General features: G+C 42.7%; 2 protein-coding genes and 1 long non-coding RNA gene across 5 annotated transcripts in view; 1 reads left to right on the forward strand and 2 right to left on the reverse strand.

Annotated features, from left to right (window-relative positions):
- The window catches only part of CD164 (CD164 molecule), a 15,758-nt gene extending 14,075 nt beyond the window's left edge, over positions 1-1,683 (reverse strand). Inside the window, exon 1 of the mRNA XM_040627617.1 lies at positions 1,380-1,683. Within this exon, the coding sequence (XP_040483551.1) occupies positions 1,380-1,563 (184 nt within the window). The 5' untranslated portion in view covers positions 1,564-1,683. The remainder of the gene's footprint in view (positions 1-1,379) is intronic.
- Positions 1,684-1,782: 99 nt separating this feature from the next.
- On the forward strand, positions 1,783-8,043 carry LOC121102262. 2 transcript variants are annotated; one of them, XR_005834315.1, is made up of 3 exons: positions 1,783-2,472; positions 4,685-4,811; positions 6,497-8,043. It is a non-coding gene; the product is annotated as an uncharacterized LOC121102262 (long non-coding RNA). The 2 variants fall into 2 exon arrangements; XR_005834314.1 differs by lacking the exon at positions 4,685-4,811.
- Positions 8,044-8,148: 105 nt separating this feature from the next.
- PPIL6 (peptidylprolyl isomerase like 6) overlaps positions 8,149-23,741 on the reverse strand; it is a 33,539-nt gene continuing 17,946 nt past the window's right edge. For both annotated transcript variants that reach the window (XM_040627620.1, XM_008706255.2), the window contains 2 exons: positions 14,347-14,482; positions 8,149-9,706 (listed from right to left, as the gene is read on the reverse strand). In XM_040627620.1, the coding sequence (XP_040483554.1) occupies positions 9,595-9,706; positions 14,347-14,482 (248 nt within the window). In that variant the 3' untranslated portion in view covers positions 8,149-9,594. The remainder of the gene's footprint in view (positions 9,707-14,346; positions 14,483-23,741) is intronic.

A 23,741-nucleotide genomic window follows, 5' to 3' on the forward strand; every position in this document is an offset into this window, starting at 1 on the left:
TTTCAATTACAAAAAGACAATTAACTTGGTTATCTCTGAGCTTCTCTTTGGAAAAACACTCCAAAAACTACAATTCTGGGAAGAAACTGCCAAATAAGCAGAAGACAAAATATACTGTGCTCCATCATCTTAAAAACAGTGCAGTTAGAATGTCCAGTATTGTATTGCAATGTACTTTCCTCAACTAACAATTTTTGAATTTCACTATTACATCTTTCTGAATACTAATTAGACATTTTATTAAACTTCTATAAAACACGAAAACCAAGGGAAGACACTTCAAAACAGTAATGGGAGGAGGGGGGTAAGCCAAGGTAAAAATCCTGACACTTCAGCAATTCTTCGGTCAAGATGCCAGCTACTCCTTACTCAATATTAACTAGAGTAAAAAATCACACTAGATTTCAGGTTTTAAGTACCCAGGGTTCTTTTTCACCTCAAATTTATCTTCCCCTCTCTCTTTTGTGTTGTCACAGCACTGCCAATCTCTGCTGTAAGACTCAGCGTCCGCCTCCAGTACCCAAATCCACTGCACAGCTTAACAAAGGGTGTGTTCCCGATCGGTTTTAAAAAATCGACAGACCTAGGTTCCAATGCCAGCTTCACAATCAACTAAACCTACGCTCCCGGCAGTTACTTTATCTCCATCTTCCTCCTAGATTTCACCACCTATCTTCTAGTTTAGCATAAAATACCAAAAAGAATCTATGAAGCATCGGGTACACGAATGGGTACTTTTCTTCCTTTGCACATAGTAAGTTTAAAGTTTAATTAACCAAATGCCCAAACCTCAAATATACCCCACACCTATCCGCAAAATCAACAGAGTTAGATCGCAGGCAACTTATTTTCTCAGACCCAAGTCTGAGACACTGGCAAGCATTAATGTCTTCAGTTTCTTTCCCTCTTTTGCCAACTCCCGGAGAAGCCCCCTTTCGCAGACAAGACCTGGATGGGCAAATGACTAACCCCAAAGAGAGGGAGTTCGACCTGATCGCCAACTTTGGAGGCGAGTCGCCTCGCCTCGCCCCACGATCAACCACACTGCCACCACCGCGGGAGGAAGCCACGTCCCCTCTTCCCAAGCTGAAGTGAGACTGGGGATTACGAGGCACTTTTTAAAAGCACCTCGGCGTGGGACACTTTGGGGTGGCAAAGAGCCCAACGGCCACCGAGGCTCGGCCGCCCCTGCTCTCCGGGGCGCTCCCCCACCCCCGCCACTCCGATCCCGGCCCGGGCTGGACTCGGACCGGCCGCCATGTTGCTGGAGCGCGGCCCGTCCCGGCCCCGGCCCCGCGCGCACCGCGGGCAGGGCGGGCGGCGCGGCGGGCGGCGCGGCGGGCGGGCGAGTATAGGAGGCCCGTTGGGCTGGCGCCCACCTTGTGCTGGACTGGTGACCGGCGCAGAAGTCGTCACCGTCGTCGGAACTGTCTTGTTGGTGGTCGCTGGAGTCGTGATCACAGTCGTGTTCGGGGTCGGGGTGGGGCTCTGAGCCGCAGTCAGCACACAGAGCACGGCCAGGCAGGCGGCGGCCCAAGGCAGCTGGCGGGAGAGCCCCGACATCACGTTCTCCGCGCTGGTGTTCTGGCGAAAGCTGCGGCGCACTCCGCTCCGTCCGTCCCTCTGTCCCCTGCGGCACCGCCTCGGAGAGTCTGGCCCCCACGAAAGCGCGCCGGGGTCACGTGAGGGGTCCCAGGCCACGGCGTGCGGGGGCGGGGCGAGGCGGGGCGGGGGCGGGCCGCGGACGATACCAACTGCACTGCTACGGGAGGGGGAGCAGGGACAGCGAGAGGAAATCGAGAGAGGCTGTCCTTCACAGCGAACGAAATGTAGCGAGGAGGCTCGCCAGACGCAGGAAACTATTTTCTTTGCCCTCAGATTACCACCCAAGATTCAGCTGGGCTGTTCTAGTTCCTGCGATAGGGAAAGCTCCCACCCGGGCTTGGATGGAGCAACCTACATGAGGTGGCGCTGGCGTCCACCCGAGCGACCAGGGAGGCCGTAAATCCGCGGCCCCACGTGACTTTCCGGACTTCGCCTCCAGGACTCGAGTCCGCCAGGCGTTGGTTTCCGTGGGGTGCGTTTAGAACCAGCCCGTGAATTAAGTTTGTGGTGTGTTCCCGCATTCCCGAAGGTGCTTGCACAGATCTTGAGTAGGACCCGCGCTGCTCTCCCTTGAATTTTCTGGAAGTAACCCTAAGTTGGGATTCCCCAGGGAAATGAAGCCACGTGGTTGAGTTTCTGCTCCGCCGCCCACTTAGTGTGAGCGGCCAAAACACCGAAAGCGGTCTCCAACCCTCCAGTCAGAGCTGTATACCGTGTACCTCTAGCCCACTTTCCCAACCTGTGTTTTCCGAATTTCTTGCTATTTCAATCAGCGGCAGCCGCAGTCAGTCAACGCCACCACTACAGAGAATCAGAGACGAGCTGGGTTGGAAATCCATCTTCTCCGTTCCCACCACCACTTTACAGGTGAGGAAACCGAGACTCAGGAAAAGTAACTTGACCGAAACACGATGCTTGACTTAAGGACTGGATTTTGAAATGCCCCTTAACTGTCACTGCTCAGGCTTTTAGGATAGGTGAGCGCCATCTGATGTCCAGCCTCACAAAATCTTCACAATCGCAGCCATGCTTATATTAAGGAGTAAAAATTAGATGATAAAAGTTGTTTTTTAATGCCAGGTTATTTAAGTTATTTGTATTTATCGCGCAAGCTTAATTATCCACATTTACCTTAATAACATACGAACATTAATTGCTTTTATGGGATCTGCTTTGTTATGAAAACACGAAAAAAGTTGGCTTTATAAACGTCTTTTTTTTTTGCCTCCATTTGAAGGCTTTAAAACTTTCTAGAAGCTAATCAGTGGGGCCCTTTTGTACCCTCATGACTATCAGTATTTGTTCTTTGATTACGCTAGCTGGCTGTTCGCTTGATGTAAACAAGAGACACAAATTTTGATCCAACCTATGGCCAGAAGAATTGAGAGTGCAGCCAGGCGCTTAAATGAGGTCCCATTATGAGCCTTCAGTGAACCGTTTCCTCTTCTCAGGGTATGGCTTCCACAGTATGCACATGTCCCTCTGACACCCAGACAAAGGAAGGCGCTAGTCAACTTTTGTGTTTTTTTAAGGTTAAAAACATAATAGAAGTTCTGTTTTCTGCCCATACCCCCATAAATCATCTTGTTTACACCCTAGGATGAATACGCCCCATTGTGGAGGACGTTGTTTTATAATTTGTCATATGGGTGTTCAACTCTAGTCTTCAGATTTTTATAGTCTTTATAAAAGGACATTTCATTCTCTTTATTTAAGACTAGAAAAGCATTGGCTTTTTTAATTTTATGTGGCATCTGTTGAGCTAGCTCAGGGGAGGACTTCCAAGGTCACTTCACCGTTCCAGAGCGAGGAATGGCATCTATAACACGGTTTTAACAACGTATATTAAACATTGTAATATTTAAATAAGTGTCAACAAACAGGATTGTAATAAATCAAAGATTAATAGTGAACTGAAATTGTGGATTCACGTTCTTACTCTTAACACTGTGATTGGATTGATTATAAAATCCTAAAGATACTATCATTAGGAAGCTCTTCACTTTGGGGATATTTCTCCCATAAGTGTTTTAGAGTTTCAGAAGGGAGCATTACACTTAAGAGCAGTTGTTCTCGATCTTGGCTGAACACAGAAATCACCTGGGAAATTTTGAAAAATCCTGATGCTAAGGTACCAATTTAATTACTTTGGAAAAATGCCTGGGCGTCAGGATTTTTAAAAACTCTCCAGGTGTTTTTATTTTTAAAGAGTTCTTATTTATGTATTTGAGAGAGAGTGAGTGAGTGAGAGAAAAAGGGCTCATGAGAGGGGAGAGGGTGAGTGGGAGAAGTAGGCTCCCTACCAAGCCAGGACCCTGATGCAGGACTCGATCCCGGGACTCCGGGTGCACGACCCGAGACCAAGGCAGTCTCTCAGCCGAGCCACCCAGGGACCTCTCTCCAGGTGTTTTTAATCTGCAATGTAGGTTGAAAACCACAGCTTTACTCTTCTCAAGATGTGGTTCATGAACTGGTACATTCATATCACCTGAAAGTTTGTTAGAGATGCAGAATCTTGGGCCTCACCTCAGACCTCCCAAATGATAGATAATCTGCGTCTTTTTTTGAGATCCACGTGTACATGTGTTTCAGAGTTTGAGAAGACGTCTTTACATTATAACCTGTGGAGACCTAGCCTCCTGAATTGTGCAGTTCTTTTTTTTTTTTTTTTAAGATTTTATTTATTTATTCGACAGAGAGACAGCCAGCGAGAGAGGGAACACAGTCAGGGGGAGTGGGAGAGGAAGAAGCAGGCTCATAGCAGAGGAGCCTGATGTGGGGCTCGATCCCAGAACACCGGGATCACGCCCTGAGCCGAAGGCAGACGCTTAACCGCTGTGCCACCCAGGCGCCCCTGAATTGTGCAGTTCTTAATAGTGACTCATCTACAAGATGACATCAAGCAAAACATTTCGTAAAGTTTTCGTTTTGTTTTACAAATATACATAAGGGCAAGGTACAAATGCAGAACTCTTGGATGTAGATTCTGTCTAGGCGGGCACCTGAAATGTATTTATTTTTATTTCTTCTCTGCTTCAAACCCTGGGTCTGCTGGAGTTTTTTCCGTTCTCTCTCTTAGCCTGTTAGAAGACAGAAGGAATCCGCTCTTCTAACATATCCCTTAGGAGCTACCCAAGTTCAAGCTAAACTACACCCCAGGCAGCTTTCGGATACCGTGCATTACTACTACTTCCCCCTCTGCCCAGGTATTGTTGTGTTCTTCCTCATCCCGCCTTGGAGAGCTGATCTTCAGCCAGAACACTCCCAAGTGAACATTCTGGTTATCAAAATATTCAAGGGATTTTGTCCTGACTGCTAGAGGGCAATGCCCTGAGCAGCCCAAGTGTCCCAGTCCCCCTGACCTAAGACCCCTCTTCCTTGTTGCCTCTCCTGCAGCTGGAGGGCTCACTCCCAGTCCAGCAGGAGCTCCAGGACCCTGAACCAGGCCTCTCATTGCTGTCCCTTCTGATTGGTCAACGTTTACATATGTCTATGCTGCCTTGATGAAATCAGTTTCTTGTCTCATCATTTTTCCTCATTCTGTTGTCACATTTTGTATTTTATAACTTTTCTTGCACGTACGTGCATGCCACAGATCTCGAATCTTTTTTTTTTTTTAAGATTTTGTTTATTTGAGAGAGTGCGTGCGCTCACACCGTTTGCAAGCAAGGGGAGGGGCAGTGGGAGAGGGAGAGAGAGAATCCCAAGCGGACTCCACCCTCCTGCAGGGCCTGACACAGGGCCCGACCTCACAATCCTGAGATCATGACCTGAGCTGAAATCAGGAGTTGGGTGCTTAACCAACTGAGCCACCCAGGCGCCCCATCTATGTCTTTAACACATCCCGGTGGTTCTTTTTTTTTTTTTTTTTTTAAGATTTTATTTATTTATTTGACAGAGACAGAGACAGCCAGCGAGAGAGGGAACACAAGCAGGGGGAGTGGGAGAGGAAGAAGCAGGCTCATAGTGGAGGAGCCTGATGTGGGGCTCGATCCCATAACGCCGGGATCACGCCCTGAGCCGAAAGGCAGACACTTAACGACTGCACCACCCAGGCGCCCTGCATCCCGGTGGTTCTTAATGTGTGGTCTCCAGACCAGCAGCATCAGCACCACTTGGAACATGTTAAAAATGCAGATCCTCTGGCCCACTCCAGACCCACTGAATCAGAAATTGGGATGAGGCTCAGGAATGTATTTTGTTGATAGGCTCAAGCATTTCTCATGCACACCGAAGTAAAAGAACCTATGCTTTATCACGTTTTCAGAGCCCTCTAATCAAATACCAAACTTTGTACTTTATGTTGCATATGTTACTATCGAGTTTGTTACAGATATTTTGTATGATATATAAAATTTATTTGAGATATGGACTGACTAGATTGGCCAAGTCGAGATTCCATTTTAGGGAGGGTGGTGGATAATATAATCAACATAGTAGTTTTAAAAAACGAGGAGAGCATCTCACTAGGTGTAGTGGAAATCCATTTTAATTTTGAGGATATACTTCTGAATAAATTCAGTCAATTGAAAATTAATGTGATGTTCGTGACAATACTAAGACTGAGCATAAGAGGGACTTGGTGTTTCCTGAAGTGATGATGACATTCTTTCGGTCAGTGGCAGGTTGACTGGTTTTTGTGGGTTAACATTCCAGAAGGGAAGTTAATTTTTCTTGAGTAGTTGGTACGTGTCAAGCATCATCAGAAGTGTCTTTACATATTATCTCAGCCCTCAGACCACTGTGAGATAGACGTACCCCCATTTTACTAATGAAATTGAAACCCAAAGTAACTAGTACTATTATTGATTTCATAAAGTTAGAGAATCTCTTAAGTCGTAGAGTCAAACAGAACTAACAGCGTCTTTACTTCTATCTCTTCTTTCTACAGATGAGGAAGGTGAAAGAATAAGTTATTTAATTGCTATGTTGCTGGGTAACTGGGACTAAAACACTCCTAATTTCAGGTATGTATAAGGTGCGAAAACTCAGAATATGGAATCCTGAGGTTGCCACACTATTCATTCATTAACAAATAAGGGGCATGATTTGCAGTTGGGGCAAACATTCATTAGATAGAGTTTTAAATGTTTATCTCAAATCTCCCAAAATAAGAAAAACATCCAGATACTATGCTTCCCTTATTAACATGACTTAGTTTAAGTTATAGGATATGAGTTTGACTTTGCCATATCAGCAATTAGGGGAAGATCACAGAATATTTTGTATAAATCATGAGAATGCCTTTACTTTCATATTTGTAGATGTGGAAAAGTCTAGAGTTCCTTCTGTTTAATCAAATCAGAGTCTTTCAATTTGGTTAAATCAAAGTCTTATATTTGGAGTTAATTGGGATAAGCTTTTGAATCCTTGAGTCATTTTTCTTCAAATGACATGGTTAAACATACATACCATCTGATACAGAATACATTCTAATGTGGAAGTATCACTGTGTATACCTTTAAATGGTGGTAATAAGAATGACTGCATATACAGATCTGTGATTAAAGTGTCTACACAGCCTGAGAGTAGGAAGTGGGAGCGGACAAAGGGACCGGGAACTTGCCATCCTTTAGACGGTTGGTAGAGTTCTACCTTTCCATTGCAGGTAAGTTGAAAAAGGCAGCTGGAATCCGTTTCTTACACCCATGCAAACATCTCAGTTCTTTCACAGTATCAGATAAAATGCTGAATTCCCTCGTGTACGGGCTCATGCAAGTAAGAATTGCTCTGCTGCTTGTTATTACATGACTAATGCTTGTTAGTTTTAACCAGGATCTCTGCAAAGCATCAGTTTCGTTCATCACATGCTTCATTAGTTGGTGAGAGGCCCTGTGGCAAGCCACCCTTTGACATGTCACCAGGATGACCAGAGGAACCCATCCAAAGGCCCAGAGAGAGGATCTGGAGACTTCATGCAAATAGCTTACCTCTCGGGTTGGCCGAAACTCTTCAGAATAGAGGAAGAGGAACTATCTCCTCTTTAATGTTTCCCAAATCTTGTTATTAATCACAGTCATTGAGGAGCTTTTTAAAAATACAACTTCCCAGGCCAACCCCTGAAGGTTGTACACCAGCAGTTTATTGAGCATACATTTAATGAGTGCATGTAGCGTTAAAAGGTCCTATTCTAGATCCTGCATCCGAATTATTGAGTCCTTGGACCTTCACAACAACTCTATATGGTAGGTACTCTGCTTTGACATGAATAGAGGCACAGGCAAATTCTTGCCTGAGTCCATGCATCTAGGGAATGTCAGGGCTAGGATTCGAACCCAGGCTGTCTGGCTCCAGAATACGCATTCTTAACACTCTGCTGCCTCTGGGTCACTTGAGAACATGACATAGGCAGTATGCTTTCTCCCCATCCACCGCCAATCTTAGTAGAAAAGCATATACCAAATAGAAATAAAGCTGTTATTTAAAAAAAAAAAAAAAGAAAAAATCACATTTCAGTTGTCAGGAGGTAGGGATGGGTGGTGGGGAGCAGGGGAGTAGGTGTAACTATAAAGGGGTAGCCCAAGGGAGGTCTTTTTGAAAAGTTCCGTGACTTGACTGTGGGTCATATGAATCTGCACATGAGAAAATGATAACACACACAGTACTGATTTCAATCGCCTGGTTTATATATTGTACAATAGTTGTTGTGTAACATATGCCCATCGGGGAACCTGGGTGATCGGTACACAGGACTGCTCTGTGCTATTTTTGCAACTTCCTGTAAATACATAATCATTTCAAAATGGAAAGTAAAAAAAAAAGCATATGCCTCCTTTTGGCAACCCCCAGGTCAACTAGAGGCCTGTCTCTTTAAGATTGGCTCAAAGAGAGATCATTCTTGGAAGACAGACCTTCCGCAAAGGGCAAGAAAAACCCAAAAACGTGATGGCTTTGGGCAGAGCACGAACGCGATGGCGGTGGTGGTGGAGGCAGCTGAGCTCACTCTGTTAGTCACGCATTTCAGTAACTGCAAAGAGGGGGCTGAGACCAGTTACTTGTGTCTTGCAGTGATTCCCAAATGACTGGTGCCCAGCTGGCTAAACCAGAACCTCTGGGTTGAGCTACGTGAATGCGGAGTCCCTTTCCCACACTTAGAGACTCTGACTCAGGAGATCAAGGACAGCGTCCTGCAGCCTGTGTTTTCAAAGCTCCCCAGGTGATGGGTTTGAGAATCTCAGATTAAGGAGCAGCTGATAAAGCAGGATCCCCAGTAACACCTCAGGAGTCAACCACCAGGGTTCATTGGGGTTGCGATGATTAACCCAAGCCCTTGGTTTTCATGTGTTTGGTGTGGCTCGGAGATAAGCATTATCTTCATGTCATATAAAAATATCCAAAGTATAGCCCCGTTTCTGAATGCTGTGTGTAAACTGTGAAATGTTACAATGAATTTTTCAATTGCCTATTTTGGTTATTTACCAAGTTTCTTAGGGCAGAAATGTAGTTTACAAACAACATAATTCTGTTCCAAATGCTTTAGGATTGAGAGGCCATTAGGTACTGCTGCTAAATTAAGAATGGTTTTGGCTACAAGTAGCAAAATAACCAAGTAATAGTAATGTCAATAAACAGGAGTCTATTCGTCTCACAGTAAAAAGTCCAGAGATAGGTACTTGGTTCTGCAGCTCAAGAGTTGGGGCTGACATCTCCAGTTCTCTTGGCCTTTCCTTCGTGGCTCTGGCCTGTCTGCATTCGAGACTGGTTGAGGGGAAAGGGCAGGACCACTGGAATTCTACTCTTGTCTCACTGGCCACATGGTATCCCATGGCCACTACTGGCTGCAAAGGAGGGTGAGAAATTAAGTGTTTTACTTTTATAGTCTCTGTGGCAGAGGCAAGAAAGGATAATGGGGAGGGTTTGGGTGTTGGGAGGGCCAACCTGCAGTGTCTGTACAGCTTTCAAATTAAATTTTATCAAGCACGGTTTAATTAAATATAGAAACAGCTGATCAGATGCATGATAAGTTGTCAGAAAATATTGTTATGAAAATCAGGCATAAAGATCTCCACTGTCAATAATTATACATCGTTGTTTTGGTCTTTCATTCTCTGTTGGAACCAATTCTAGTTTTTGAAGAACTTCTGTTCCTTCGATCAATTGCCTGTATAGGAGGAAAAAATGGAAAATTTAGTCATAAGTTTTCACATTAGCTTCTATTCCTAAATTGAGCCCTATCCTGTTTAGGTAAGGCTATTTCCTATAAATCAGATTAACATCAGTCATAAATATCATAAATAGCTCTAGATATGTCCACTTTGCCATGGTCCCTCCACATCTGTTCTAGGACCCTTTCAATCTGTCATCCTCGTTGCTGCCAGAGCGATGATCTATTAAAAATGCAAGTCAAAAAAAATGTTGCAAGTCTGACCTCACTTTCCCGTTTAAAACACTTCAATAATTTCCTATTATCCTTATGATAAAGACCAAAAATCTCCACATGGCCTGCCACGGGCTGCCTCCCCACTGCCCTCCAGTGCTGTCCGGGGGCGTGCTCCCCTGGCTGTCTGCCCCAGCTGGACTGACTGCAGTACCTCAGTATCCCATGTTGCTCCCCTGCCATGTCTGTCTGCTATGCTCCTGCCCCCCACTTCCCCTTTGCCTCCCCACCTCCTGGTCTTCCTTCAGGTCTGAGCTCAGTGATCACTCCTCATGACTCCCTGCTTATGTCAAGCTCCCCGTCATGTTTACAGGGGTAATTTGACATTTGTTTGTATGCTGCTTGGATGAATTTCTGATTCTCCCATGAGGACATAGCTCATGCTTTTACTTAGTACTTAGGAAATATCTAACACACTGCCAGCACCTAGTAGGCGCCTCATCAATGTCACTGAATACGTGAAGAAAAGCTCAAAGCCGTGAGTTTGGATCTCTGTAGACATTGGCTGGCCACGAGCTGCACCTCCCTGAGTGGAGCTAGTCTTATGATGGTTCTCTCAACTGAAGGAGTAACGTGGGCTAGAGAGAGGGCTCTAAACCTGGACTGGTTCCCTTTGCCAGTGATTGAGTTGAGGCAGTGGCTGAGGGGAAGGCATGGCTTCCATTTCATTGACTTTTCTAGGCACACGGCAGTGCTGACACTGCTCAGGCTCTAGTCGTCTCTCTGTCCGCCTCCGGCTGTCCCAGTCGGAAACCACGACACAGAGCCCGACACAGGTACATTCTGAGGATGAAGAGCAAGGGGTAAGTAGACAGATTCATCTCTGACCAAAGAGGATGTACAGCCTGTTCTCCAGATCGCTGTCACAAATGCCGAAGGAGCACCTACTGTGTGCATCTTTCCACCGGGACGGGTGTTAGAACAGAAGATGCAAGTTTTTACAGAGTGCCAAGGAGGACGAAGAAGCAGTTTGATTCTGGTAGTCAGGACGTTTCTGACTTAAGCCTTGAACAGGGTTTTGGCAGACTAGAGGGAGGCAGAAAGGAACACGGTAAGCAATGGCCCAGAGGCTGTCCTGGGAGTGATGGCACTCTGGTCTGGCCGCAGCTCAGCTGCCATGGTGAGTTTCCAAATCTCCATTTCCAGCCTTTGCCCCCCTTGAATACCTACTTGTGGTATCCCAGAGTTGCCTCTTGCCTCACGTGTAGGTATCCTAACCCGAAACATAACTTGTCCATCCTAAATCCGTGATCTTCTCTCCCATATCCTCATATTTTCGATCTTGGCGGATGGCATCAACCAGCCAACCAGTTCTAAAATCCTGGGAGTTTCTCTAGACCGTCACTACCCAGTGTGGTAGCCACTGGCCACAGGTGGGTATTTAAATTTAAAATTTAGTAAAATTAGTTCCTCAGTTGTACCGGTCATATTTCGAGTGCTCAGTGGCTGCATGCGGCTAGCAGCTGCCGTGCTGGACAGCACAGACTAGTACGTTTGCATCACTGCAGAAGATTCTGTTACACACCACTGCTCGATACTCCTCCCATGACCTCACCACCACCATCGAAATGGGCAATAGAGTCTGGTTGAATTTAACTTCTAAGTATCTCCTGAATCTTCCCGTTTATCCCTCGCTTCTCTGTAGTGCCAGTGCCTTGGGCCAGGACTTCATTCATGGCACTATTATCATCGCTTCTTAACTGGCCTTTCCAATTTCATTTTCATCCTTTGCCAGTCAATTCCTCACTTCTGCTGAAAAGAATTTTTTCAAAAAGAGAACCTGGTCGTGTTGCTCCCAATTAATTCCTCCATGGCTTCCTATCCCCTTTTGGTGGGGGGTCCCTGCTGAGCAGTATGGCACTTATAGCCCTTTGGGACCTGGGCCTGACCGTCTCCTCCTCTGCACCTTCCTCTCTCTCTCCATTCACCCCTGGGGTGCTAAGTTCTACTCAGACCAAATGACTTGTCGATAAGAGGCTCTCCTTATTCCTTAGGGCCCCTCTGCAAAGGCTCGTCACTCTTCCTAAAATTTGATTTTACTCATTTTGATTTCAGCCTTGTCTGGCTAACTTCTACTTGAATTTCAATACGCATCTCACCTTCTCATGAAGCTTTCTATGACCCCCCATTTGGGAGTCCCCTGTAATGAAATTAATTCCCCCCACCACTGTCCCCAACATATGCCCCTTCTACCTATGCATGTATGAATGGAGATCTTACAGGGTTGTGTTTTGACATTCTCTCCCTATGAAACCATTGGGCGAGACAGTCTCCCCTGAAGGACATTCCTAGTGTCATCCATCTGAAGGGACAGGTTCATGTACCAGAAACTAGGGCTCAAAGGAGGGTCTGTCTCTCTCTCGACCTTGCTAACCCTGTCGGGGATACCAGAAGCTCAGATAAACCTGGGGACGCTCTGAGATGTTAGGAAAAGAAAGCGTTTAACACCAGAGGCAGCCCTGCAGTGGGGAAAGATGGTACCCCTGAAGGAGTTACATTTTGTCAGAATATCTACTTGCCTATTATGGTATCACCTTTCTGCTTCTCCCTAGTGTTCTTTAAGGTCTCGCTTACATATTTCAGCCAGACTCAGCTCTGATTTGGATAATTTAAGGGGTCGATTGAGATCATACTTGGGCTAGAACAATAAAAGAGGTGCAGTGCCCCCCCCCCTAAGACCAGTGTGGTGGTGAGAATGAAACTGAGTGAGCAAGAGTCTCCTGGAGGAAGGCGAATCACATGGAAAATAACAGTCGTCAGAAGGAGACCACGTCCTCCACTCCACTGCCATCCTCTGGGGATCGGTGTCTGCTTTTACTAGAGGAGTGGGAGGCTGTCATCCTCCCTCTCTCTCCTGTGTCCCCTGTGCACTCTCTACAGAACTGGCACAGCTTATGTCTCACTGACTTACAGGTGTTGGTTTTCTAACACACTATAGATTCCCTAAAGGGCAGAATTTGTGCCTCTTCACTCTTTCCCCAGGACTGAGCACCATGACTGGCATATAGTAGGTGCCTAATAAAATGCTAGTTGTCAGGAGGCTAACAGAAGTGAAAGCTGAAATAGATGTGGGACCAGAATGCCGCTCTAGACTTTAGGCTATTTGCATCTGGGGGTGGAGATGGTGAAGAAGGAGACATTAAACATTTTAAAGTAGTCATGTTTGTGTTTGAGAAGAGTACCTTTTGGAAAGATATGAAGGATCACCTAATCATGTGGTTAAGATGACAGGAGGATATTGAAATGATCCAAGAAATTGTGAGTATTATTTGGATTTTAAAATAATTGAAGAATGTGTTTTCAAAATCAGAATACAGTTTATTAGGACCAGGGAAAATAGAAGATAACACAGCATTTTAGGTTATGCATCTATTAATATAAAATCGTCTTTTTAAAGAAATCTCCTTTGGATGAAAATACAGTTTCTGCTTTTTCAGTCTAGAAATACCACTTGCATTACACTGAAGGGATAATTGTGGTTTAAATTAAAACTGCTATGAAATTTCTTCATGGGATTAAGAGTCAGTAATTATCCCCGTGGAGTGGCTGGAATAATCTAATACTTACTCAGAAAAATTCTAACACTCTGCAGCATTTCAGGGAAGACCAAGTAAACTTCAGCTTATATTCACTCCACTAATCAAATGGAGACATAAACACTGGAGTGATGAAGAGTATATCCGTCATCCATTTTAGGTCCACACGCCTATAAGCAACTTGCTAGTAATATTCTAATCATTATTACCTGAGGTGTTTCCATATTTTAAATTGTTCAGTTAAAAAAAGTTACTTGTAAGTTGGATAGTTTTCATATATCTCTTCACAGTGTTCGTGGGCAGGCACTTCAATGGCTACACCTCTCTTCCGCATCTAAATATATCTACGTGATTAAACACTGTGGTATTATTTAGAGTAAATAAGAATGACAATATCCTTGAGGCTGAAGATAGAAGGATGGTGAATGGATAGTCAGAACATTATAATGGCTGTACCTTAATGGTTTCTGTGTTTTTTATAGATAGCAAACTTCTTATGAAATATTTATTCTAAATGTTTGTATTTGTATTATTTTGGCTCTTAAATTATATCTTCAGTTACCCATAAACTATGTGGGCCACATTTTTAAAAAAGATTTTATTTATTTGGAGAGAGAGAGAGAGAGAGAGCATGAGCAGGGGGAGGAGCAAGAGAGAGAGGGACAAGCAGACTCCATGGTGAGCGTGGAGCCCAACTTGGGGCTCAATCTCACAACCCTGAGATCATGACCTGAGCCAAAATCAAGAGTCAGGCGCTTAACCGACTGAGCCACCCGGCTCCCCGAGCCATATATATTTATTATATAGACAAACTTACAAGGTACATACCCAAAAGCCACGTATTTTCTGTCTAGGTAGGGCGTTGGTTGTAGTGTGATGTAGAACTGTGACCCGTTGCTGTGACGGCCTTTGTTGGCCATTCCAAGAATTCCCCTTTTATTATGAGGAATTGAAAAGTTTTCATCTAGAAAAGACAATAAATGGTAGGTCATTAAAATATTTCCAAATTGTGTTCTGTTTCATATTTCACTCAACTGGGCTGTTTAAAAAGATAAGCTATAAAGTCTCCATTAGAACAAAATTTTGAACATTTCTCTACCTTTGGTTTATCGTTACTGTAGCTAAAAACAAGTGTGCCAAGAAAATTAATAATGCAAAAGGAAGTACTTTAATAATGTAAAAGGAAGTACATTGCTGAGGAATAAAGGTCAGCACATTTTCTTGTGCTGTTTGGCTAGTATTTCATTCAAACTACCAGTGTGATCATTAAAAATACCGTCTTCGAGAAGGCTTTGGATCTGACCCTTCCCCTCACAGCATCTTATACAGACCTCTGTGGTGGTCTTTATGACCTGTGCCATTGTTGACATGGCTTTTCTTCTCTAGTGTGTGCAGGGAGGGACCTTGTCTCAGTATAGCTCTACTCCTAGGGCCTCCTAGCACATTAACTGGCATATATGTGCCCGTAAGTGTTGGTGATGAAAGGAAAGGAATTCATGCTTATTTTTGTAGTCTTTAAATAAATATTAATCTCAAACCTTCTACAGATTGACCAAGATTTTGTGGAAAGTGGTGCGTGTGTGTGTGTGTGTGTGTGTGTGTGTGTGTGTGTAAGGTTAAGCAAAGAGAATTGTATGGTGGTGAATTAGGCTAGTATTTTCAGGAAGTGCCATTTCTAGCATAAGGTAAGATTTACTTCCAAACTCAAAAACACAGAAGGAAGTGGTGGAAGAGGAATTCACTAAAAGTTTTCATTCAATAACTTTGTAAAATTCTGGGAATCACGGAGAGATATGAGCATTAACGGTCAAGATTTTCTTAAGCTGCAGTTGCTGAGTATTTGAGGTTTCAGAGCTAAACTGAGCAATTAAGACATATCCGTAGCAGTTACTTTTAGCTTGTTAAATTGCAACTGAGTAAAACCTCTGAAACCTTGTGAAATGCAAATAAAGCACTTTTGTACAAATGAGTCCTTATAATTTCACTGATGCTCCGTATTCATTTCAGGGTAATTAAGAAGCAATCCATTAATTTTACAGAAAGTTACATGGCATAGAAATCTGCCCAAAGTAAGGATTCAGAGTTTTGACAAAGTAGTATTTGTCATTGTTCTTAGATATATGATAAATTTTTCTTAAATTCTGTAAGCAATAAGAAAGAAAATTCGTAGAGTTGTAACCTTTTTTTACCCAAAATTCTGTGATTGTGGGAGAACTTTAAAGCTTAATTAACTTTTTAAGTTAATATATAGGTATAGGCAGCCCTTGACTTACAAATTTAAAGTGTGTTCACCTCAAAAAATGTGTGAAAATTAAATAACTATGTTAACGATTGTTTTAATAGAATGTTGCTGTGGAACTTAAGGACCTGAGGCTTGTCGCTTCAAGACTGGCAGTGATGGCAGGACAGAGGGGAATCGCTCAGTGACTCTGCCACACCAGGTAAAGCCCTTGAGTAGAATTCCACCTGCTCCTACTCCTGGAAAGCATCCCAGTAAGGGGAAGGGAGCCAACCCTCCCCATCATGTTCTCTACACAGTTACTGGTCGGGGCCTTTGCTATGACACAAGTTGTGGTGACCCTTCCCATGTGAACTCAGCATGAGCTGAAGCTAGGACTGGGCCGTTGGTGCCTCCTTCACAGCTCACTTGGGGAATGGAGCGGACCCCCAGCCTTGCTGGAGCGTATTATCCACTTAAAGACCAGAGCCAATGGCATAATAGAGTTTGAAATAAAATTCTATCCTTTGAAAAGCTTTCCTGAAAAATGGATATCCAAATAGTATTTTTACGTTAATAGAGAAATGTTTTTTCACAAGTAACAAGATGGAGAGTGAAAATCCCAGGTTTAATTCAACATTTGTTTATTTGACAAATATTTTTTAAATGCCTAGTGTGTTCTGATGGTTAAGTGCAGAACTTAAGACTTTTCAGTTACTTAAAAAATGTAAATTTAATGTGCTCACATAATTTTTTGAGGACAAGGAAAGAAACTGATCCATAAGTCAACCAATCTTTTTTCTTCCCCCCTACTTTGTCTGAGTGGGATAATTAACTATTCTAGATTATTTTAACTCTATCAGCAGCCCTGAATGGAAAGGAAAAATTTCAACAACCTACAAAAAAATGTTTTGAAGTAGGAAGAACAAAAAACATCTTTTTTTATTGCTGGGCAAAAACAGAAAAATTTTAAAATTTGACTGCTGGCTAAACTAGCATAATTGGTAATAATTTTATTTTTAGGTCATGTTAATTGAGGCATGGAAGGAAGTTTAAAAGCTATGGTAGGATCTCAGAACCCTCTCATTACATTGTGACTCAGGAATTTCTGCCTCCGCCATTTACCATAAGATATGGAAGATATGGAATCCTAGTTACTGCTCTGTGGTCAAAACTGGCATCATTTGTAACATACAACATGAAGGGTAAAATGTATGTATTTGAAATAGAAATCAGAATTTATGTGCTGAAGAAAATCAGTTTCTGAATTTGTTTAAAATAAAGCTCATTCTGATGCTTATAAAGGAAGCAGCTACCACAAGTCTGGGAAAACTGCCATGCATTCTCTCTGGTTAAAGTATAATCAGACAGTTTAGGACATTTCCATGTAATTTGCTAAAGGCAATAATATCAAGTAAAAATCTGACCTGAATCCTGCAGTATCAATTTTGTAAACCAACTGTTCTATTTTTACCATATTGAAATAATAACAGCTATTCACTATTTATTATCATATAAAAGTACATGAAAGTGTGCTACTTAGCATGTTTTAATTGTTGCTTTAATGAAGCATTTGTAAGTAAACATGTTGATCGTGTGTGTGATATTGGGAATGAATAGCCAGTATTCATGAACACGTGAGTGGATAAACACTTCGGGTATATTTATAACATTGAACACTAGTGACAAATGAGAGGATTCCAGCAATAGAGAACATGAATGAATTTCATAGGCAGTGGATGAACAGAAGAACCCAGACACACAAAGAATGCCTACAGTGTGATTCCATTTACCTAAAATTCAAAAACAGGCAAAATTTAACTATTGTTTAAGGATACATACCTGGGTGGTTAAACTATCAGGGAAAGCAAGGAAAAAAGGCAGGCTAGTGGTTACCTCTGAGCGAGGTGGAGTGTTGCTCACGATGGACAAATAGGGTGCTTCTGGCATGCTGGCAATTTTTCTTTCTTGACAAGGATGGTAATATGGGGATTTGCTTTATAATTATGTTTTAATTGTACATATGCACTTTCCATATATGTCTCACAATTTTTAAAAAATAAATAGCTCTTAAATAGCTATGCAGACCATACCATTTTCAGTTACTCAGTACTGACAGTACATCAGGCTCTGTGCCTTTTATTAATGAACACTTTCATTTATTTTTTTTTTAAAGATTTTACTTAATTTTTTGAGAGAGAGAGAGAGTGAACATAAGCAGGGGGAGGGGTCGAGGGAGAAGCAGACTCCCGGCTGAGCAGGGAGCCCAATGCGGGGCTCAATCCCAGGACCCTGGGATCATGACCTGAGCTGAGGGTAGACGCTTAACCGACTGAGCCACCCAGGCACCCCGAACGCTTTCATTTAAAGGCAAGGAGATTTAAGAATTAGAGAAATGGATATTAAGTGCTTCATCTGTGAATTAGGGCACAAGCTAATATTAACAAAATGGTCTACTTAATGCAACAAGGATAATACAGTATTTTAAAATATTTTTCTTTTGCTTTTTGTATAAATGATATTTTCTCTAGTCAGCCCAAACCACCTAATTGCCAATCGTTGGCCAGTGGGAAGGATTAAGGATATTATACAAGGAGGAAAAAAAAGGGTTAATACTCGGTTTCTAACATTCAGAATAGGATTTGGGAAGATAATTTAAAAAGTTGTGATTCAAAATAAAGCAAGACAGACTTTCTTCAAGTTAAAAAAATGATTAACCAATTTATAAAACAACCTAATTAAATTATTATTTATTACCTTCTTTTAAATTCACTGTGCTCAGCTTAATAAAAGTGAGTTTTGGGGTTGTAGTCATTTCTAGCAAGCCCCGGGTTTCAATTCTGCAGCTCATGGTAATAGGGTTCAACGAGAGAGATCTGGAGGAGGAAGGGCCGGCTGGCCAGTGTGCACACACCCCCAGGGGTGCAAGAGGGAGGGAACCCATGCTTCGCTGTTCTGAGCAGTTACTCTTCGCTCCGTGGGGGCATCCCTCCTTTTCCTTTGGTGGGTTACTGAGTTTCTCATTCTGCACCTGCCAGACATCCTGCGTAATGGAAGCTTCCCGAAACACTGGGCCTTCCAGGTACCAGAGGACAGCTGCCTCCATCTGGAGACTGAATCTCCGTAGCAGTGTAAGGATAGGGGTGAGGGACAATCACCAGAGGCACAGGGTTTTCCAGGGGGCAGGCAAGGAGAGGAGCGAAGAGAGGTGTCTCCTGCTGGACAGAAGGCCCAAGTTGTCTGAGATCGTGCCTCCAAACAGGAGTCTGCGTGATCCGACGGCAGCTGTGGGGTGGACCGATAGGGTGGATCTCATCAGGGATTAAGCCTATCAGGAAAGCATCCAGGAACATCCCTTCCCCATCTGCAGTGGTTTATTTTAAGACCCAGCTCAAAAGCTACTCTGGGCCGCTGCCCCCAGCTCTCCCAGGCAGCTGTTGGTTCTTTTCCCACAGCGCCTTGTTCTTCCTTTGTAACCGTCGTTGGCACTGTGCCTGTAGCTAAGCTGTTTCCGTATCTGGCCGCACCAAACCTAAAATCTTTGGGCCAGAAGCGTGGTCATACCATCCTTGTGTCCTAAGGTCCTAGCACCATGTAGGCGCCTCACTAAGAGCTGAATGTTTTATTAATGAATAAATAAATAACTGGTGTCCCTTGCCCGGTTTCATTTGATAAAGCCGGCCCCACAGGCACGGAGAAGGAAATTGGCCTTTCTTTTTCCCTTCACTTTGGTATTGGTTCAATGTGACTTTTTTAAAACCTTTTCATTGTATTAAAATTTAGGCACAAAAGCCATAGAAAACTAATGTATAGTTAAAGTTATTATTAGTTATTATAAGGGAAACACCCTTTCATCCCCACTCAGGCCAGCTTTCCCCAGAGTGCCTGGTCTAGTTCAAAAGTAAGCACTCCCCTGACTTTTAAATGCTCTCATGCTTAAAGTTTCCTTATAGAATTGGCCCTTGAAAGCACTAGCTCTGATCTGTGGAGGTCCACTCCTTTGTGGGTGTTTTTCAACGCAGTACAGAACTGTAAATGTATTTTCTCTTATGATTTTCTTAACATTTTCTTTAGCTTATTTCATTGTTAAGAATACATACAACATACAAAATATGTTAATCCACTGTTTATGGGTTTTTTTTTTTAAGATTTTATTTATTTATTTATCAGAGAGAGAGAGCACAAGCAGGGGGAGCAGCAGGCAGAGGGAGAAGCAGGCTCCCCACTGAGCAAGGAGCCTGGCTCGGGACTTGATCTCAGGACGCTGGGATCATGACCAGAGGGGAAGGCAGATGCTCAACCGACTGAGCCACCCAGGCGCCCCAACTGTTTATGTTTTTGGTAAGGCTTCAGGTCAGCAGTGTTGGTAGTTAGTCCACAGCTATTAGTAGTTATGAGGTAGTATAGTTTAGTCTTTACTATTTTATTTTTTTCCCTTTTTTAAGATTTTATTTATTTGAGAGAGAGAGAGAGTGAGTGAGCAAACAGGGGGAGGAGCAGAGGAGGAGAGAGGGAGAGAGATAAGCAGATTCCCTGCTCAGCAGGGAGCCCGATGCGGGGCTCGATCCCAGGACCCCAGGATCATGACCTGAGCTGAAGGCAGATGCTTAACCAACTGAGGCACCCAGGTGCCCCAGTCTTTACCATTTTAAAAGACTTGTTATGCCTTTTAAGTCTCTTTTAATCTTCAAGGTCTGCCTCTATCGCTTTACTTACTTTTATCTGTTAATAAACCTGAGCTGTTTAACCTCTAGAATTTTTCCCAGTCTGAAGCTCGCTGATTACACCTGCATGGGGCATTTCAGTATGTTTCTGTATTCTCTGTCCTGTCCTTTTGCCTATAAGACTTGTGTTGAGAAGGCAAATTAGTTTCAGCTTGACCGATATATCGGGAACACCCGAGCATAATGAATCTCGCACGTGCTTATGTGCGATGTCAAGGAGAAACACCAGGTAAATGTCGAAAATGGCTCCCAGGCGAACTGAGCTGCACTGAACACACACACCTCAGACATCCGCCACAGGTCACCGCGTTATGAGCTGCACCCACCCACGTCTGATGTTCCAGCTGGCCTCCAATTTCAGAGCCCTCCTTGCACCACGTCACAATCATTCACAAGCTGCAACTCTTCCCACGCCAGCTCCTCAAACGTCAGGGAGCTTTCAAGGTAGAGTGCCACATTTATTATAGTAGTTCTGTGTTTCTTGACCATAAAACATATGTTAAACTGTTCCCATTTTTTCAGGTTACTCTATATTTTAATGTGTCACTGAGAAAGGGTTTTTTTGTATCTCACTTTTGCCATAAGTCCTCTGGTTTTTAATGCATGATTCTGCATAGTGCAGAGATCTTTAAGGCCAGAGGACATCAGAACTGGTTGTATTTCCTGCGGACTTTGGTAGCTGGGTCCAGAGGCTTAATCAGACTCATGTTCTGTCCCTTTGGTGTGCGTTCTTTCCACAGAAGGCCCATAATGTCTGGTTGTCTCTGTTTTTGTGAAGTTAGCAGATACCAATGCAGCAAAGGCCTAGATCCATTATTTCACTGGGGGCAGCAAAATGGTGCTATTCTAATTCTGTTATCCCCTTCTCACCTATCTATTGGAATGCTTTCATAAGTAGCAATTTTCTCTTATCTATAGTTTGGTACAGTTCATATAGGGAAGGCAAGATAAATGCTTGATTCTTTGCTTATATGTATCAGTTTCTAAGATAATGAATTTGTTTCCCATCATTCCCCCAAAGATAAGCTATTAGGCTTTATTTTATAATATGATGTCATTATGAACTCATGGATTTAAAATATTTGTTGGATTTCAATTATTTGCGATTACTGTTCTTTCAAGTTCAAATCTTTGGCCAGTGAGAGCCTCTTCAAGTTGTCTCCCCAGGCTTTTGACGCGACCCTAGTAAATCTTTAATAGCTTTCTTTCTATCTGATAATTGCATGACTAAAGATGAGGTTCAAGGCTCATTTTGTAATTTCCCGTCCTGGAACTGAAACCTGCCATTTCTCCCAGGAACCCTGGTTTCTTTTAAGTGAGAAATGACACTTCAGAACACCAGTCTAAATGCTAGGAGCGTGTGATGCTCCTGTGTTGGTCCTTGTAGACCAATTCAGTGAATAGAGCTATATACGTAGATCGGATACTCTGTGAGTTTAAACTGATATTTCCAGTACTGGCCTCTATCATATTTCATTTGCATCTCCCTTCTTGCACATTGAAAGTCATGATTCTCAAGGACACACGAAATGATGAATTTAGGATATCCTATCATTAACTTACCTTTTCCGTATTACATAGACAACAGTCTCAAAGTAACAGTATTAATACCATCACCAGCATAATTACTGAAAATAGTTAAAAGTTTTTGTATACATTCTCCCCATTTTGTTCCAGTTTTAAAAAGGTAGGCTAAAGATAGAGTCATTACGTATCATACTCTCACCCTTTATTTCTCATTAAATTTTAGTTTTACAAGTTATTATGTGATTAGTGCTCATCACCAATCCTTATGTCAAGGTCTTTCATAATTTGTGTGAAACTCATTCTGCACCTAATTCCTCAAGATCAGGAAGGGCTTGTGGCAACATTATTCCCTCAAGTTTTACATATTGAAAAGTCTGTGTGCCCTTTATAATTCAGATGCAGTTTGGCTGCACATTGCCTTTCCTTGAGCATCTTAAATATATTATTCCATTCTCTTGTGGCATGATAATATAATGTCAAAGAATATGATGATAACTTACTTTTCTTTCCCTTATAAATCACTTGCTCTTTTTGCCTGCCTACCCAAAGAATTTTTACTTTTTCTTAACTGTCCAAAATGTTACTAAAATATGTCTTAGTGTTGGTTGTTCTGATTTAATATTTAATATTATCTGATTTAATATTATCAGGTGGCATTGTCCTCTTTCACTAAATGATGTCAAGTTTTTATACACATATTTTTACTTGAAGTATAAACATACGATAAAATGCACAGATTTTAGATGTTCAGTTCGATGCATTTTGACAATTGTGTGTAGTTGTGTAACCACCGTGAAAAACAAAAACAGAACATCAAATCCTTTTTAAATTCGGGATGGTTTTTTCAATATTAGTTCTTAGTATTTGTTCCGTTCCCTTGCATTCATTCAATCCTTTAGGGACAACTTACCATCCATATGTTGGATCTTCTCTTTCTAGCTGTTTGTCACTTTCTTGTAAATCCTTTTTGCTTTCTTCGTTTCTTTTTGGTTTTAAAAAATTCCCTCCTTCCATCTTCTACTTCTTTTAAGACATACATATCTGTCGTGTTCGTTTGACCCATGTTTCTTCTAGTTTATTTCTTTTTTTTTAATGATTTTTTATTATATTATGTTAGTCACCATACAGCACATCCCCGGTTTCCGATGTAAAGCTCGATGATTCATTAGTTGCGTATAATACCCAGTGCACCATGTAAAATACGTGCCCTCCTTACTACCCATCACCAGTCTATCCCACCCCCCTCCCCTCTGAAGCCCTCAGTTTGTTTTTCAGAGTCCATAGTCTCTCATGCTTCATTCCCCCTTCTGATTACCCCCCTTTCTTTATCCCTTTCTTCCCCTACCGATCATCCTAGTTCTTATGTTCCATAGATGAGAGAAATCATATGATAGTTGTCTTTCTCTGCTTGACTTATTTCACTTAGCATTATCTCCTCCAGTGCCGTCCATGTTGCAGCAAATGTTGAGAATTTGTTCTTTCTGATAGCTGAGTAATATTCCATTGTATATATGGACCACAACTTCTTAATCCAGTCATCTGTTGAAGGGCATCTCGGCTTCTTCCACGATTTAGCTATTGTGGACATTGCTGCTATGAACATTGGGGTGCATATGGCCCTTCTCTTCACTACGTCTGTATCTTTGGGGTAAACACCCAGTAGTGCAATGGCTGGATCATAGGGTAGCTCAATTTTTAACTTTTTAAGGGACCTCCACACTGTTTTCCAGAGTGGCTGTACCAACTTGCATTCC

Source organism: Ursus maritimus, unplaced genomic scaffold (assembly GCF_017311325.1).
Source record: "Ursus maritimus isolate PB19 unplaced genomic scaffold, ASM1731132v1 scaffold_13, whole genome shotgun sequence".
Classification (NCBI taxonomy): domain Eukaryota; kingdom Metazoa; phylum Chordata; class Mammalia; order Carnivora; family Ursidae; genus Ursus; species Ursus maritimus.